The 16,047-nt window shown below is 42.1% G+C and overlaps 1 protein-coding gene across 11 annotated transcripts in view; it reads left to right on the forward strand.

Annotated features, from left to right (window-relative positions):
* The window catches only part of auts2a (activator of transcription and developmental regulator AUTS2 a), a 1,190,979-nt gene that overhangs the window by 688,085 nt on the left and 486,847 nt on the right, over positions 1-16,047 (forward strand). The window contains exon 1 of one of the 11 annotated variants that reach the window (XM_072242939.1): positions 12,126-12,454. The exons of the other annotated variants lie outside the window; for them this stretch is intronic. Within the exon in view, the coding sequence (XP_072099040.1) occupies positions 12,293-12,454 (162 nt within the window). The 5' untranslated portion in view covers positions 12,126-12,292. Of the gene's footprint in view, positions 1-12,125; positions 12,455-16,047 lie in introns of those variants that run through there. 11 annotated transcript variants of the gene reach the window in all.

Here is a 16,047-nt window from a genome sequence, read left to right on the forward strand (position 1 = left end):
CGGCAGGAAAACTATTGAGCAAAAGTCAGCACAGTTATATGGCCTTGGAAGAGAGTAAGAGAGCAGAGTAGTGGGCAGACAGTTCTGATGGGAACAGCACTCGGTTCTCATCAGATATAATGTGTATAGCAAGCATGTACTGTGGAGAGCATTCCAACTGGCTGCATCATGGAGTTGGGAGTGGCCACCGCACATGATCGAAATAAGTTGCAGAGAGTTGCAAACTTAGTCAGCTCCATAATGGGCACTAGGCTCTGTAGTATCAAGAAAGTGGCATCCACCATTAAGCACCCCCATTATGCAGGTCATGCCCTGTTCTCATTGCTACTAGCAGGAAGGAGGTACAGAAACCTGAAGACACTCACTCAATGATTCAGGAAGAGCTTCTTCCCCTCTGCCATCTGATTTCTGAATGGCTATTGAACCCATGAACACTACCTCACTACTTTCTATTTTTGCACTACCTATTTAATTTTACTGTTTAATATATACACACATAACCGTAAGTCACATTTTTTCCTATTGTTATGTATTGCATTGTACTACTGCTGCATAGACAACAAATTTCACAACGCATGCCGGTGATATTAAACCTGATTTTGATTCTGATTCGTATAATGATGATGTTTGACAATGTGATGGTAAGTACACTGTGTTGCAGAAAGCCTTTGAAAAATTGTCTCCATGATCCCACTGGTTAATTGCAATATGACCACCTAACCACATATATACGTAATTGTGCCCAAAAATGTTTCTGAGTAATCATTTGCTCATTCTTGAGGGCTTAAAGGTGAACAAAAGTGCGTTTGTAAGTTCGAGGAGCGTTCCAAAAACATATAAGTTCAAATGGCGGTCAGAATTTAAAGTCAAGTAAGTAAGTTTGGGGATTTTAAAAAAACTCTAGTTTTTGTACTGGGGTCATGAATCTGTTAGATTGCCATGAGAAGGTATATGGTTCACTAATGCCCTTCAGGGAAGGAAATCTGTCAGCTGTAGCTGGACCTATGAGTTACCAAGACTTTGAACTTCCTCAAATTAAATGGTAAATAATTAGACTACATGTGTGGAGATGCATGTAACTAGCAACCAAACCCATACAAGCTTCTAGGAATAGCGGTTGTTAGCCAATGTCTTCCCAACAACTCAGTTTGCGGTTTTTAGTTTACTTTTTGTTGTCACAGTTTGTAATCTGATATTGTAACTGGTTAATACACTATTTCTTATCTTGTTACTTGTCAAGAGTTAAAATATTTTAAGTGCTCAAGTGCCAAATGGCAGAGAAATATGTAATTTTGATTGGAAAGGACATGTAGCTAATTTTGGTGTCTTGTTAATGTGATCTGCTGAGAAAACTTGGTACTAGTCTTCACAGATTATAGATATTGCATATCCAGAATGTTTTGTCAGTGCCAATCCTTTATCCCTTATATGTGAACCTATGCAACTATGTTAACAACTACACTTCCATTTTAACTCTTCTTTATTTTCTCACTAATTCATCCATTGATAATTCCAGAGCAGACCATGAGATGTATTATAAATTATCTCAAAAACCTTGCTATTTGCACATATAAATTCACCTTGGTTAAAATAAAGCGAAAGCAAAGCTATATTTAAACATAAAGCCAGAAACCTCAATATTAAACAACTGGGCCAGATGCTGCTTTGATGTTCAAATCTGCAATGGTTTTAATGGAGATTAAAATAGGTAATGCAAATCAGATTGTTGGCCTGATCCCATTAACTTCCTGCTTGGCAGCTTAAGTAAGTTATCCCCAATATGTTCATCACAGGTGGATCAGTTCAACTACATACACACTCAGTGGCCACTTTGATTAGGTACACTTGTACATCTTGTTAATGCAAATATCGAATCAGCCAATCAGGTAGCAGCAACTCAGTGCATTAAAACATAAATGTATGGTCAACAGGTTAATTTGTTCTTCTGATCACACATCAGAATGGGGAAGAAGTATGTTCTAAGTGAAATTGACCGTGGAATGACTGTTGGTGCCAGATGGAGTAGTTTGAGTATCATAAACTGCTGATCTCCTGGGATTTTCATGCACAGCAGCCTGTAGAGTTTATAGGGAATGCTATGGGGAAAAACATCCAGTAAGTAGTAGTTCTTTGGGTGAAAATGCCTTCTTAGTGAGACAGGTCTGTGAAGAACGGCCAGACTGGTTTAAGCTGACAGGCAGGTGGTGGTAACTCAAACAACCACAAGTTGCAACATTGGTGTGCAGAAAAATATATCTGGATGCACATCCTCGACATGGATGTGCTACAACAGCAGACGACCCCAAGCGTACACTCACTGGCCACTTTATTAGGTACATAGGTATCTAGTAAAGTGGCTATTGAGTGTATATGTATAAAACGTAGTAAACCTATTTTCAGTGAATTTGTTATTGGTGTTTGGATGATGCAGGCAAGGTTATGATTGCTTCTCAGGAATTCCTTCTTCACCAGTCAATGATTGAACTCCGCCAAGTGGCCACATTGATGTTTGCTGTGACTCCGTTGGTGAGTATCTTCCCTGGATCATAGATGATGGGATCAGGTCCTATAGCAGAAATTTGAGCATGATAATCTAGCTCACTGAAGAATGACTGTCCAAGGATCTGAGTTATAGTAGAGATGTTAATCCTATGTCTTTTTCTGTTCAATCAGATATACAGTATATAAAATAGTCTGAATGGTAGATGAGCAACAATATTGTTCTCAATGTCATGGTCAATTTTATAATCAAATACCATCATTGAAACAGATTACCCAGTCACTATAATACAGTTTATGAGAGTTCCAATCAAAATAGGTTGTACAGTGAAACAGTAACAGGTAATTTGTTGATTTTTCCCTCAACGTGAAAAGCATTACTGAAAATCTTTCTTGGAGGTTGGCAGGTACGAGCCAAGTTTTAAAAAAAATTGTTGAAAGCACAGTGGAAGAAACCCAATGATTGAATGCATTCATGAGGAAATCTGCAGATGCTGGAAATTCAAGCAACACACAAAATGCCCAAAACGTCGCCTGTACCTCTTCCTATAGATGCTGCCTGGCCTGCTGCATTCCACCAGCATTTTGTGTGTGTTGATTGAATGCATTAATGGAATAAATTATAGATAGATACTTCATTAATCGGTGTCACCGTAGCATTACAAGTGCACAGGAACACAAATATACAAATATTAGAAGAGAAGTAAGAATGAATAAATAATAAGTTACCTCAAACAGTCTCACAGTAGGGGACTTCACTTCCCCGGCTATAGGTTGACTCATTATAGACCCTAATGGCCGAGGTTAAGAATGACCGCATGTAGCGCTCTTTGGAGCAACACAGTTATTGTAGTCTATTACTCAAAGTGCTCCTGTGTTCAGCCAAGCTGGCATGCAGTGGGTGAGAAACATTGTCCAGAATTGCCAGGATTTTCCGTAGGGTCCTTTGTTCTACCATAGCCCCCAGTGTGCCCAGTTTGACTCCTGTAACAGAGCCAGCCTTTCTAATCAGTTCATTGAGCCTGTGGGCATCACCCGTGTTGATGCCATTGCCCCAGCACACCACTACATAGAAGATTGTACTGGGGACTACAGACTGGTAGAACAGGTGAAGGAGAGGCATGCATACTCCAGAGGGCCTCAGTCTCCTGAGGAAGTAGAGGTGATTCAAGCCCTTCTTGTACACAGCCTCTGTGTTGGTGCTCCACTCAAGTCTGTCATCCAGGTGCCCCCGCAGGCACTTGTCGGTGCTCACCACAACAATGTCCTTACCATCAATAGTAACAGGGAGCAATGCAGGCTTAGTCTTCCTAAAGTCCATCACCATCTCCTTTGTCTTACTGATGTTGCGTTGCAGATGATTCAGCTTGCACCACTTGACAAAGTTCTCTGTATTCATCCTCCCATCCTCCCTTTATGCACCCAACATTTGCTGAGTCATCAGAGAATTTCTGCAGATGACATGACTCAATGTTGTATCTAAAGTCCAAGATATACCAGGCAAACAAGAAGGGAGCCAATAAAGTCCTCTGTGGGGCCCTAGTGCTGCTTATAGCCACGTCTAACAATAGACAATAGGTGCAGGAGTAGGCCATTCGGCCCTTTGAGCCAGCACTGCCATTCACTGTGAACATGGCTGATCACCCACAATCAGTACCCCATTCCTGCCTTCTCCCCATATCTCTCGACTCTGCTATCATTAAGAGCTCTATCTAACTCTTTCTTGAAAGCAACCAGAGAATTGGCCTCCACTGCCTTCTGAGGCAGAGCATTCCACAGATCCACAACTCTCTGGATGAAAAAGTTTTTCCTCAACTCCGTTCTAAATGGCCTACCCCTTATTCTCAAATTGTGGCCTCTGGTTCTGGGCTCCCCCAACATCGGGAACATGTTTCCTGCCTCTAGCATGTCCAATCCCTTAATAATCTTATATGTTTCAATCAGATCCCCTCTCATCCTTCTAAATTCCAGTGTATACAATCCCAGTCGCTCCAATCTTTCAACATATGACAATCCCGCCATCCCGGGAATTAACCTCGTGAACCTACGCTGCACTTCCTCAATAGCAAGAATGTCCTTCCTCAAACTTGGACACCAAAACTGTACACAGTACTCCAGGTGTGGTCTCACCAGGGCCCTGTACAACTGCAGAAGGACCTCTTTGCTCCTATACTCAACTCCCCTTGTTATGAAGGCCAACATGCCATTAGCTTTCTTCACTGCCTGCTGTACCTGCATGCTTACTTTCAGTGACTGATGAACAAGGACACCTAGATCTCGTTGTACTTCCCCTTTTCCTAACTTGACACCATTCAAATAGTAATCTGCCTTCCTGTTCTTGCCACCAAAGTGGATAACCTCACATTTATCCACATTAAACTGCATCTGCCATGCATCTGCCCACTCACCCAACCTGTCCAAGTCATCCTGCATTACCACAACATCCTCCACACATTTCACACTGCCACCCAGCTTTGTGTCATCGGCAAATTTGCTAATGTTACTTTTTAATCGCTTCTTCTAAATCATTAAAGTATATTGTAAGTAGCTGTAAATAACACACAGCTCTGAAGCTGCACAGACTGTGGTCTGCCAGTCAGGTAGTGACCATGACATGAAGCCTAAGAAAAAAATCAGTTGTGGTGATACGATTGAGGTACAATAAAGGATTCATTCTGCTGCCTGAATTTATCAGCTGTAGAGGTGACACACCTGATGAGAATGGAGGGCCAACCCAGTTGACCCTATGCCCCTGAGAGGTGTGCTGTGAGGAAGAGAGTAGTCCTTCATGTTGTGAAGTCCTTTCCCCATTTGCTCTGATATTTTGACAACTTAAGGCCATCACCAGCCTTTGGACTGTTTTTAAGTTTGTCTAATTAAAGATTTTTGAAAAGAACTCAAACCTGTTTGACTAATTAAAAATAGCAAATAAATGTAGTTAAAACCATCTTGACATTCTAGAACTTAATTTAGACTAGAAACATTGAAAACTACAGAACAATACAGGTCCTTCAGTCCACAGTGCTGTGCTGAACATGTACTTACTTCAGAAATTACCTAGGGGTACCCATAGCTCTCTATTTTTCTAAGCTCCATGTACCCATGCAGGAATCTCTTAAAAGACCCTATCGTATCTGCCTCCACCACCATCGCCAGCAGCCTATTCCATGCACTCACCACTCTCTGCGTAAAAAAAACTTACCCCGACATCTCCTCTGTACCTACTTCCAAGCACCTTAAAACTGTGCCTGCTTGTGCTAGCCATTTCAGCCCTGGGAAAAAGCCTCTGGCTATCCACATGATCAATGCCTCTCATCATCTTATACACCTCTATCAACTCACCTCTCATCCTCCGCTGCTCCAAGGAGAAAAGCAGGAGTTCACTTCAGCCTATTCTCATGTCATTTCCCAGAATCCACACAACATCCTTGTAAATCTCCTCTGCACCCTTTCTATGGTTTCCACATCCTTCCTGTGGTGAAGTGACGAGAGCTGAGCACAGTACTCCAAGTGAGGTCTGACCAGGGTCCTATATAGCTGTAACATTACCTCTCAGCTCTTAAACTCCATCCCACAGTTGATGAAGGCCAATGCACTGTATGCCTTCTTAACCACAGGGTTAACCTGCTGACCCTATATCATTAAGATAAAGAAAAATAAGCACTATTTACCTGCACTTTTCCCTTAGGATGTACATCCTAACCAGCGCAAGCAAAAGAAATTCTCCTAACCTAAATGTTAGTGTTTGTTTTTAGTGAACAGTAAGAATCCAATTAAATGTTGGATCACACGCACAAAATGCTGGGGCAACTCACCAGGTCAGGCAGCATCTAAAGATAAATATAAAAATGAGCTTTCCTCGTCACGTGTACATTGAAACATACAGTGAAGTGCGTCATTGTGTGTTTATGACCAATTCAGTCTGCGGATTGTGCATGGAGCAGCCTGTAAGCGCTGCCGCACTTTCAGCACCAATATAGAACGCCCACAACTCACTAAACTTAATCGTAACCATACATCTTTGGAATGTGGGAGGAAACCAGAACATGCTGAGGAAACCCACACAGTCATGGCGAGAGCATACAAATTCCTTGCAGACAGCAGTGGGAATTAAACTGTGATCGGTGATCACTGGCACTATAAGGCGATTGTATTAACTGCTACACTACCATACCATCCTAATTAAGGTTCTGATGAAGGGTTTTGGCCGGAGATGTTATCTGTTCATTTCCTTCTATGGATGCTGCCTGAGATGTTGAGCTCCCCCAGGGTTTTGTGTATGTCGCTCAAGATTTCCAGCATCTGCAGAATCACTTCTGTCTCAATGTTGAATCATTGATTTATTTCCCAGGGAGGTTACTATCTTCAGATCAATATGTTGGTGCATGTGAGTGACTCCAGCAGGAGAGCAGACAGTAAAATGCACAGCTTCAAAAGACAATTTAGACAAAGAGGAGGAACAAAATGGCAGCTTTCAGTGGAAGTGTTGGCAAGAATGAATGAACAAGATCTGGCCCAATGCCATTGTGGACATGATAAGCATTTGCATGATAACAATGGAACTAACTTTAAGCACCTGACACAACTTGGTATAATATGCACTTGCAAAGAATCTCAAAGATAAAAGATTAGCTTTATTTGTGACATCTACATTGAAACGTAAGTGTGTCATTTGCAACAAATCAAATCGGCAAGGATTATGCCTTGCAACCTGCAAGTATTGCCAAGCTTCTGGTGCCAGCATGGCATTCCCACAACTCAATAACTCTTACCAAACGTGTTTGGAATGTGGGAGGAAACAAGAGCATCTGTCCTGAATTTGACTGTTTCTTTGGGTGCATTCTTTTGCAGTACAAACTAAAGGCAAACAAACAAAACTAGTATGGATATGCTACCCATGCGTATGGAAGAGCCACTGAAACATTATTTGTTTCATACTAAAATTCAATGCATCTTACTGATTATTTACTGCTTAAAGATATTTTATCCTTCATGGCAGTTTTGGAATGTTTCCGATAAGAAGACTGAAATTGCTTTCATCTGTACAAGTTGAGGGACTGTGGCAATGGTGGAACTTAGAGCATTGGTTCTTTAGAAATATTCTTGTTTGCTTCTTTCAGCCCAGGGGTTCCCAATCTTTTTTTATGCCATGGACTTCGACCGTTAACTGAGGAATCAGTAGACCCTGATCCAGCTCATCAACTTTGTAGACTGTCTCTCTGTGGAGAGTGTTAAGGGTTGTTTTCATGTTACTTGCTATTTTTAGTTATAGTGGTAAGGTAACTCTGTCTCCAGAAAAAGGAATAGGGATCCTCGTGGTCACATAGGTGAATAAACGTTTGAGCCAGACCACAGTGTCCCTGGAGCTGAAGTTTCCAGTTCATGAGATCTGTGGTCAGAATGGTGGCAAGCCCCATCAGTGTCAAAAGGGCCTCCTTTATTCTGTATACTCCACTGCTAATGCTGCTACCAATATCCCCCAGCTCTCCTTTGAAACAGAAGCAGAATCGAAATAGACAGTGGCTATATTTCATTAGGAAGTTGAGGAGAATTGGTATGTCACCAAAGATACTTGCAAATTTCTACAGATGTGCCGTGGAGAGCATTCTAATTGGCTGCATCTTCATCTCGTGTGGAGGGGCCACTACGCAGGAGCGAAGAAAGCTACAGACAGTTGTAAACTCAGTCAGCTCCATCATGGGCACTAGCCTCCCCCACACTTAGGACCCCTTCATAAGGCAATGCCTCAAAAAGGTAGCGTCCATCGTTAAGGACTTTCATCACCCAAAGCATGCCCTCTTCTCATTGCTACCACCAAAGAGGAGGTATAGCCACCTAAAGAAACACAATTAACATTTTAGGAATACTTTCTTCCCCTCCACCATCAAATTTCTGAATGGACAATGAGCCCATAAACACTTCATCAGAATTTTTTACCCCTTTCTTTCTGAACAACTTAGTTAATTTATTTTTTATATATACTTATTATTGTAATTTATAGCTTATATGTCTATGTATTGTAATGTACTGCTGCCACAAGGCAACAAAATTCACGACATATAGTATGCCTGTGATAATAAGACCATAAGACAACGGAGCAGAAGTCAGCCATTCGGCCTATCAAGTCTGCTCTGCCATTTTATCATGAGCTGATCCATTCTCCCATTTAGTCCTACTCCCCCGCCTTCTCACCATAACCTTTGATGCCTTGGCTACTCAGATACCTATCAATCTCTGCCTTAAATACACTCAATGACTTGACCTCCACTGCTGTCCGTGGCAACAAATTCCACAGATTTACCACCCACTGGCTAAAAAAAAAATTCTTTGCATCTCTGTTCTGAATGGGCGCCCTTCAATCCTTAAGTTATGCCCTCTCATACTAGACTCCCCCATCATGGGAAACAACTTTGCCACATCCACTCTGTCAATGCCTTTCAACATTCGGACATATGAGGTCCCCCCTCATTCTTCTAAACTCCAAGGAGTACAGTCCAAGAGCAGTCAAACGTTCCTCATATGTTAACCCTATCTTTCCCGGAATCATTTCTAGTGAATCTTCTCTGAACCCTCTCCAACGTCAGCACGTCCTTTCTTAAGTAAGGAGCCCAAAACTGCACACAGTACTCCAAATGAGGTCTTACCAGTGCCTTATAGAGCCTCAACATCACATCCCTTCTCCTATACTCTATTCCTCTAGAAATGAATGCTAACATTGCATTTGCCTTCTTCACCACCAACTCAACCTGGAGGTTAACCTTAAGTGTATCCTGCACAAGGATTCCCAAGTCCCGTTGCATCTCAGAACTTTGAATTCTCTTCCCATTTAAATAATAGTCTGCCCATTTGTTTCTTCTACCAAAGTGCAAAACCCCTGTGGAACACCACTGGTAACCGGCAGCCAACCAGAATAGGATCCCTTTATTCCCAGTCTCTGTTTCCTGCCAATCAGCGAACGCTCTATCCACGTATGTAACTTTCTCGTAATTCCATGGGCTCTTATCTTGCTTAGCAGCCTCATGTACGGCACCTTGTCAAAGGCCTTCTGAAAATCCAAATACTGTACACAACATCCACTGCACCTTCCTTGTCTAGCCTACTTGTAATTTCCTCAAAAAATTGCAATAGGTTTGTCAGGCAGGATTTTCCTTTAAGGAAACCATATTAAACCTGTCTCTGATTTTGAAACATCTTCAGTGGTGTAGCAAGATGGAAAATTAATAACTTATCAAAAAGCTCCATATTAGCTTGTTTTATTTTTGAAGGAAAAAAGTGCTAAATAAATAACTTGATTACTTATTTCAACTTTGCAAATATTCTGCGTTAATACCATCGTGACTAACCTAAGGTTGCCTTCGAAACTGAGAAACTGAGCTTTGTTCTGGCAGCTGTTGCTCATTCAAAAGCCTGGATTAGAGGTCAGTTTTATGTTAAAGAGAATGAGCCATGCAACACTTCTGAAAACATAAACCAAATGACACACATCAGTCCTCACAAGTGGTAGTCCCATCAGTCATGGTTGGCAACTGTCAAATAATTCATGATGTCACATAATTTCAGTAACTCCTCTTTCACCATGTATGTTCGCTGTGCTTCACATGAAAGCATTCTTGCTTCTGAATCAGACAGTTGTGAGATGCAGTCCCACTTTGGAGGTTTGAGTGTAAAAGTCTTGGTCATACCTCCAACATAGTACTGAGGGAATGCCACACCCACACAGATCTACCAAATTTTGGATTGAGAATCTGTGATTCCAACTGTCGTGCGTGAGCATTATGGACCCCAGTGCATGATTCTGGAAAAGAGCAGGGGAACTAGCCCCAGTTTCTTGACCTGTGTTACCTTTTATACAAAATTGTTAAGACACAGCTTATCAGGTCATTGAGGCATTGATTAGTTGTGGGGTTTTGCTGTGGTCTGACTGGCTGCCATTTTTGGTACATCTGTACACTTCAGTGTTAAAGTGTGCAAAAAGGAAACCGAAAGTGCCATGTAAATGTTTGACTATCTTCCTTTCACTCAAAGAAGCAACATCCCTCTGAAGAAATGGGTGGATTGAGGAACCATTGTCAGGATGATTGCAATTATCACATTCTATCTTAAAGCAGTTCATGAATAACCTGAATGAATTGTTCTTCACTGTTAGTTTGCTTTAAATGGAGATTGCTTTGACTGGGCTGGTAAATGACTGAGGCGCGTGATTGTTCTGTCTTTTGCTTCTGTAATGTAATCCATGCCTACACTAATGTATCAACCCTAGGACAGCTGACAGTTGTATGTCAGCACATAGAAACATATATATAAAGAATTCAATACTAGAATCAAGAACACAAGCTGTTTTACCCAGTCTAGTATGTTAGAATGATATGCTGTAGGAAGCCATTCAACTAATTTGAGATATTGTGCCATCTTTGCTAAAGCTTGCCAATTAATACCCACAAACCTGTCCATTCTCTGTAGCCCTGAAGAAGGGTCTCGGCCCACAACATTGACTGTTTATTTCCGTGGATGCTGCCTGACCTGCTGCTGAGTCCCTCCAGCATTTTGTGTATGTTGCCCCCAGTATCCTGCTCCGATAAAGAAAAAGAACACCAGCTTCTCCCATTAATGAAAGCCTTGACACCCTGCTGGCAGTGCCCAAATTGGATTGTAGTTGAGGGCAAAACAATATTGGATAAAGATTTATCATAATGTTCTTGCTTTTGTGCTTTGAGACTCTGTTAACATTACAAATAATCCCTTCCTTTTTGGCTGGAGACTTTTTGACCATCAGGCTGTCCTTAAGATTTTTGTATGCATGTCTCCATTTCAATTGCATTGCCTTGCTTCATACTTTTTACCAAAATATTTCTTGTTGCACTTCTCTACACTACACCACACCTCACTTGCCATCTGTCTGCCCATTTCACAGATTTTTCTGTATCCTCTTGGAGCCTGATGATATCTTCAGCACTTCCATGTTCCATTTCTCCTGCAGATGCCAAAAAGTGCTCTTTCTGTTCAAGCGAAGATCACCAATACATATCAAAAGGGGGCAAAACACAGTGAGATGAACTTTATCAACTAATTGACGCCATCCTGAGTCTCTGTTGTCTCCTGCAGTTTAAGAGTGCAAGGAATAGTGGTGGCTTCAAGCAACTTCCATCACACGTTTGCCATGTTAGCAACTACCAAGGTAGTGCAGTGGTGTAGCAGTTAGTGCTGCTGCCTCACATTGCCTGGGTTTGACCCTTATTCCGGGCTCAGACTGTGCAAAGTGTTTGCATTCACGTCTTCTGATCATGTGAGTTCCTCCTACATCCCAAAGATATATTAATAGTTAATTGGCTACAGATACTCAAAAAATCAAAGAGTAGTTGATGAGCACTTGAGAGAGAAAGGGTTGCAGGGAAATGAATCAAAATCAGCTTTAGTATTACTGGCATATGTCATGAAATTTGTTGTTTTGCAGTAGCAGTGTGTTGCAATATGTACAGTAATTATAAATTACAGTAAAATATATATGGTGGTTTTCCACCTTATGCAACAATAACAGGAAACTTGTCCGGAAGAGTCTTTAAAGTGGAAAAGCTATTGAACTGGGGCAGTTCCACTCTCTCAAACTCAGAAGTCCAGGTTCAGTGGTATGGTACAAACAAGTGTCACAAATTGGAGTTTTCCTCAGTTGCAGTGAATGACCATGAATTCTTCTTGTCATGCCCTTTGCTCTCCACAGAGTGTTTCAATACTGCCTGCCTAGCCACTGGATTTCACTGTAGCTCTCATCCACGCAGTCTGCCGGAGCTGACTTCACATGCTAGGACAGGCCTGTCCCTATCTCTTCGGATACAAGTCTGTCAGCCACCCTCACTTGGTTTGGCCCACCTGTCAAAGTGGTATGCTAGGGTGCAGCTGCTGCCGCACGCAAACAGCTACTTGGAGCCGCAGGTGGGAGTTGTGTCTGATAGGACCAAAGGTAAGCGAACTGTCCCAGAATGGATGCAACAAGATCCTTCACCAGGGGTGCTACCCCTCCCTGGACATCCCATATACCCCTGCTGTACCTCCTCCTGGATCATAGCAATGTGAAGAGGGCATGTCCTGGGTGACAGGCTCCTCAATGAAAGATAATGGCTTTTTGCAGATGTCCTCAATGCTGGGGAAACCAGCACCCATGTTGGAGTTGGCTGATTCTGCAGCTTTCTGCATCTTTTTCCGATACTTTGAGGTGGCCCTTCCATTTCAGACAGTGGTGCAGCAAGTTAGATTGCTCTCCATGGTATATCTGTCGAAATTTGTGAGAGTCTCTGGTGATATACCAAATTTCCTCAAGTTTCTGATGAAATATAGTTGCTGCTGTGCATTCTCTGTAGGTGTGTCAATATGTTGGGCTCAGGATAGGTCTTCAGAGATGTTGGATACCCAGGAACTTGGGTTCACCCTTTCCAGTGCTGATCCCTCGATGAGAACTGGTGTGTGTTCCCTCGACTTCCCCTTTCTGAAGCCCACAATCAGTTCATTGGTCTTACTGTTGTTGAGTGCAAGGTTGTTGTTGCGACACCACTCAACTAGCAGGTCTACCTCACTCCTGTACACTTCCTCGTCACCATCTGAAATTCTGTTAGATCATCGGCAGATTCAGTGATGGTGTTTGAACTGTGCCTAGCCACAGAATGGTGGGTGTAGAGAGAGAGAGAGGAGCAGGGGGCTAAGCACGCATCCTTGAGGTACGCCATTGTTGATTGGCAGTGAGGAGGTAATGTTTTTCCCGTCCTGTACAAACTGTGGTCTCCCGGTGAAGAGGTCAAAAATCCAGTTGCAGAGGGGGGTACGGAGGCCCAGGTTCTGGAGCTTATTTAGATCTGATGTGGTATGATTGTGGTGAATGCTGAGCTGTAATCAATAAACAGCAGTCTGACGTAGGTATCGCTATTTTCTAGATGATCCATAACTGAATGGAGAGCCAATGAGATTGAATCCACTCTAGACCTATTGTGGTGAGAGGTAAATTGCAGCCGGCCCATGTCCTTGCTTAGGCAGGAGTTGATTCTGGCCATATATCTGGATATGTAATGAGGAGGTGGGGGTGAATGGGATTGATGGGCTCTGCTGAGAGCTAGTTTTATGAACTGCAAGTAACTTAGTGAAGTTTCTTATTTGCAGAGAGACCATCACAATTTGACTGGTAATCACAGTGACATCACTAAAGCCAGTTTAAGAAAGAGGAAGTGCTTTAAAAGTTCCTCATACTAACCATTACAGCAACTTCCAACTAACACTGTATGCAAACGTGAGCTGCATTATAATGTTTAACCAAGGAAGAAATTTGACTGCATGTTACCTGCCATATGAACATTTAGCTTATAGCAGGTGCTCAGAGAGTAACCCACATCTCATTAAGACTTTCAGAACCATTTGTGACTCTGGCATTATGACGTCCTTGTTGACTCTTAGGATAAATTACTTTGCATGGCTCATGTTTGTGTGCTCTTTAGTTGGTCTTTAGGGGTTGCTGAGAGCACTGCATTATGCTAAGTGTTAAATGCTAATTCACCCATGTAGTATTGACTCTACCTGTTTTGCTCAAAGCCCAGTTAAAGGGCAGGTCGTACAAGAAATAGAAAAGAGCAGTGTCACCTGGATACAGAGGTTTCATAGCACACAGGAAAGGCAAAAACAAAGAAGATAAATCAATAAATCTGCTCAAATTGAAACATTCCTCCAAAGGTGAAAGAAAAAAAAATAGAATTAATTCAGATGGCTTATCAGATGTCAAGATAGTGAAAATAAAGTTTGTTGCTGAAGGATAATATTTACAGCTTCCTTCCCTGTCATACTTCACGCACTAATATCCTTGGAAGATCGATTGGATATTTGTGTAGTTGATAACCCGGTACTTGAATAAGGATGCTACATCTTCGAGGAGTTTTTGTGTGTGTATATGTGTGTGTAGATATTTCTTTCTGAGTGACACTGTGAACTGTGAAGCGGATTCATCTTTCTGAAATGCTCCACTGCCAGCTGATCATTAGCTCAGGTGGTGGAGTATTAGACTCCCATTTTACACGGGTTGGCTTTCTGAATCCTAGCATTGGCTGCCGTCTGTGGTGAAGCTTAGCTTTGATGCTTTGATGTTTTGGATGATTCCATCTTGGGGCTGAAGTTTGAAAACCTGGTGAGGATTATCAAGCCTCTATAGCACACAAAATGAAGTATGTTTTGTCCCAAACGTACAGATGTTGGAAGATTTAGAAAACCAACAACCTGCCATGTTTATTGGGACGCGATGATTTTGCAGCTTCACTTAGCACATAAGTGGAAACTTCAGGCATCTATCTCTAAGCAATTAGAGATTTTATTGATCAAAGGAAACATTATTTTGCTATCCAATTTTGATGCTCTTTTTTTTGGATCATGACATGAAGAGACCAATTAGATAACTACATTATGACTAGGTGGTTGCTTATTTATAGTATAAACTAACTCATTTATCATATGCTAACCTGTGTGGAGCATTAACCATATTTGAATGAGTAACTGAACAGATTTACTATGCCTAAAGATAAGACCTTAATTTTGTTTTTATGAATTATAATCTGTTAATGTGCTGCATAATGACATTTTGTTCGGAGATAAGGATGTTGCTTCTTGCACTGACTTGCATGATGAGAACAGCTTGGCTGTAACCTCTGCATTTTAATCACACACCAGCGCCTGAGATTGCAGTCTGATTTCCACAGGAAATGACTGTGTTTTGCAGCCTGATATTTGGCTGTGGCAAGAAGCTCCTGACAATGCCGTCTTATTGTCAGCCATTCCTTTACACTTCTGTGTTCGCAATGATCAGCGTGAAAAATATCTCAGAAAATAACAGAGAGTTCAAAGTACATTTATTATCATAGTAAATATATGTTACTATAAGCAGGGGGCTAAACACACAGCCTTGTTGTGCACCTGTGCTGATGGTGATGGCGGAGGAGATTTTGTTGCCAATCCTTACATATTGGGTACTGGCAGTGAGGAAGTTGCACAGGGAGGTATTGAAGCATAGCTCAGTGATGAATTGTGAGATGATGATAGTGTTGAATGCTGAGCTGTACGCAACGGGGAGCATCCTGATGTATGCATCTTCACTGTCTAGGTGTTTCAAAGCTGAGCAAAGGGCCACAGAAGTGGAATCTGCAATTGACCTGTTATAATGGTAAGCAAATTGGAATGGATCCAGGTCACTCCTCAGGCAGGAGTTGTTATGTTACATGACCAACCCCTCGAAGCACTCCATCACAATGAATGCAAATGCATCTGGACAATAATCATTGAGGCAGGTTACCACGTTCTTTTTGGGCATCTGTATGATTGAAGCCAGCTTGAAGCAGAGATGAGGAAGAATTTCTTAAATAGCTGCTAAACTCAACTAGCCTGTAAGGGCCTCACCTTTGTGCCCCCTCGCCCACACCTCAGCGAGATCCGTGTTCGCCATGATGCGGAACTCTTCTTCCGCCATCTCCATCTCCGAGCCTACTTCTTCGGCAAGGACTCTTCCACCCCCACTGATGACCCCTTCTCCCG

The sequence above is a fragment of the Mobula birostris genome, chromosome 25, assembly GCF_030028105.1.
Source record: "Mobula birostris isolate sMobBir1 chromosome 25, sMobBir1.hap1, whole genome shotgun sequence".
Classification (NCBI taxonomy): domain Eukaryota; kingdom Metazoa; phylum Chordata; class Chondrichthyes; order Myliobatiformes; family Myliobatidae; genus Mobula; species Mobula birostris.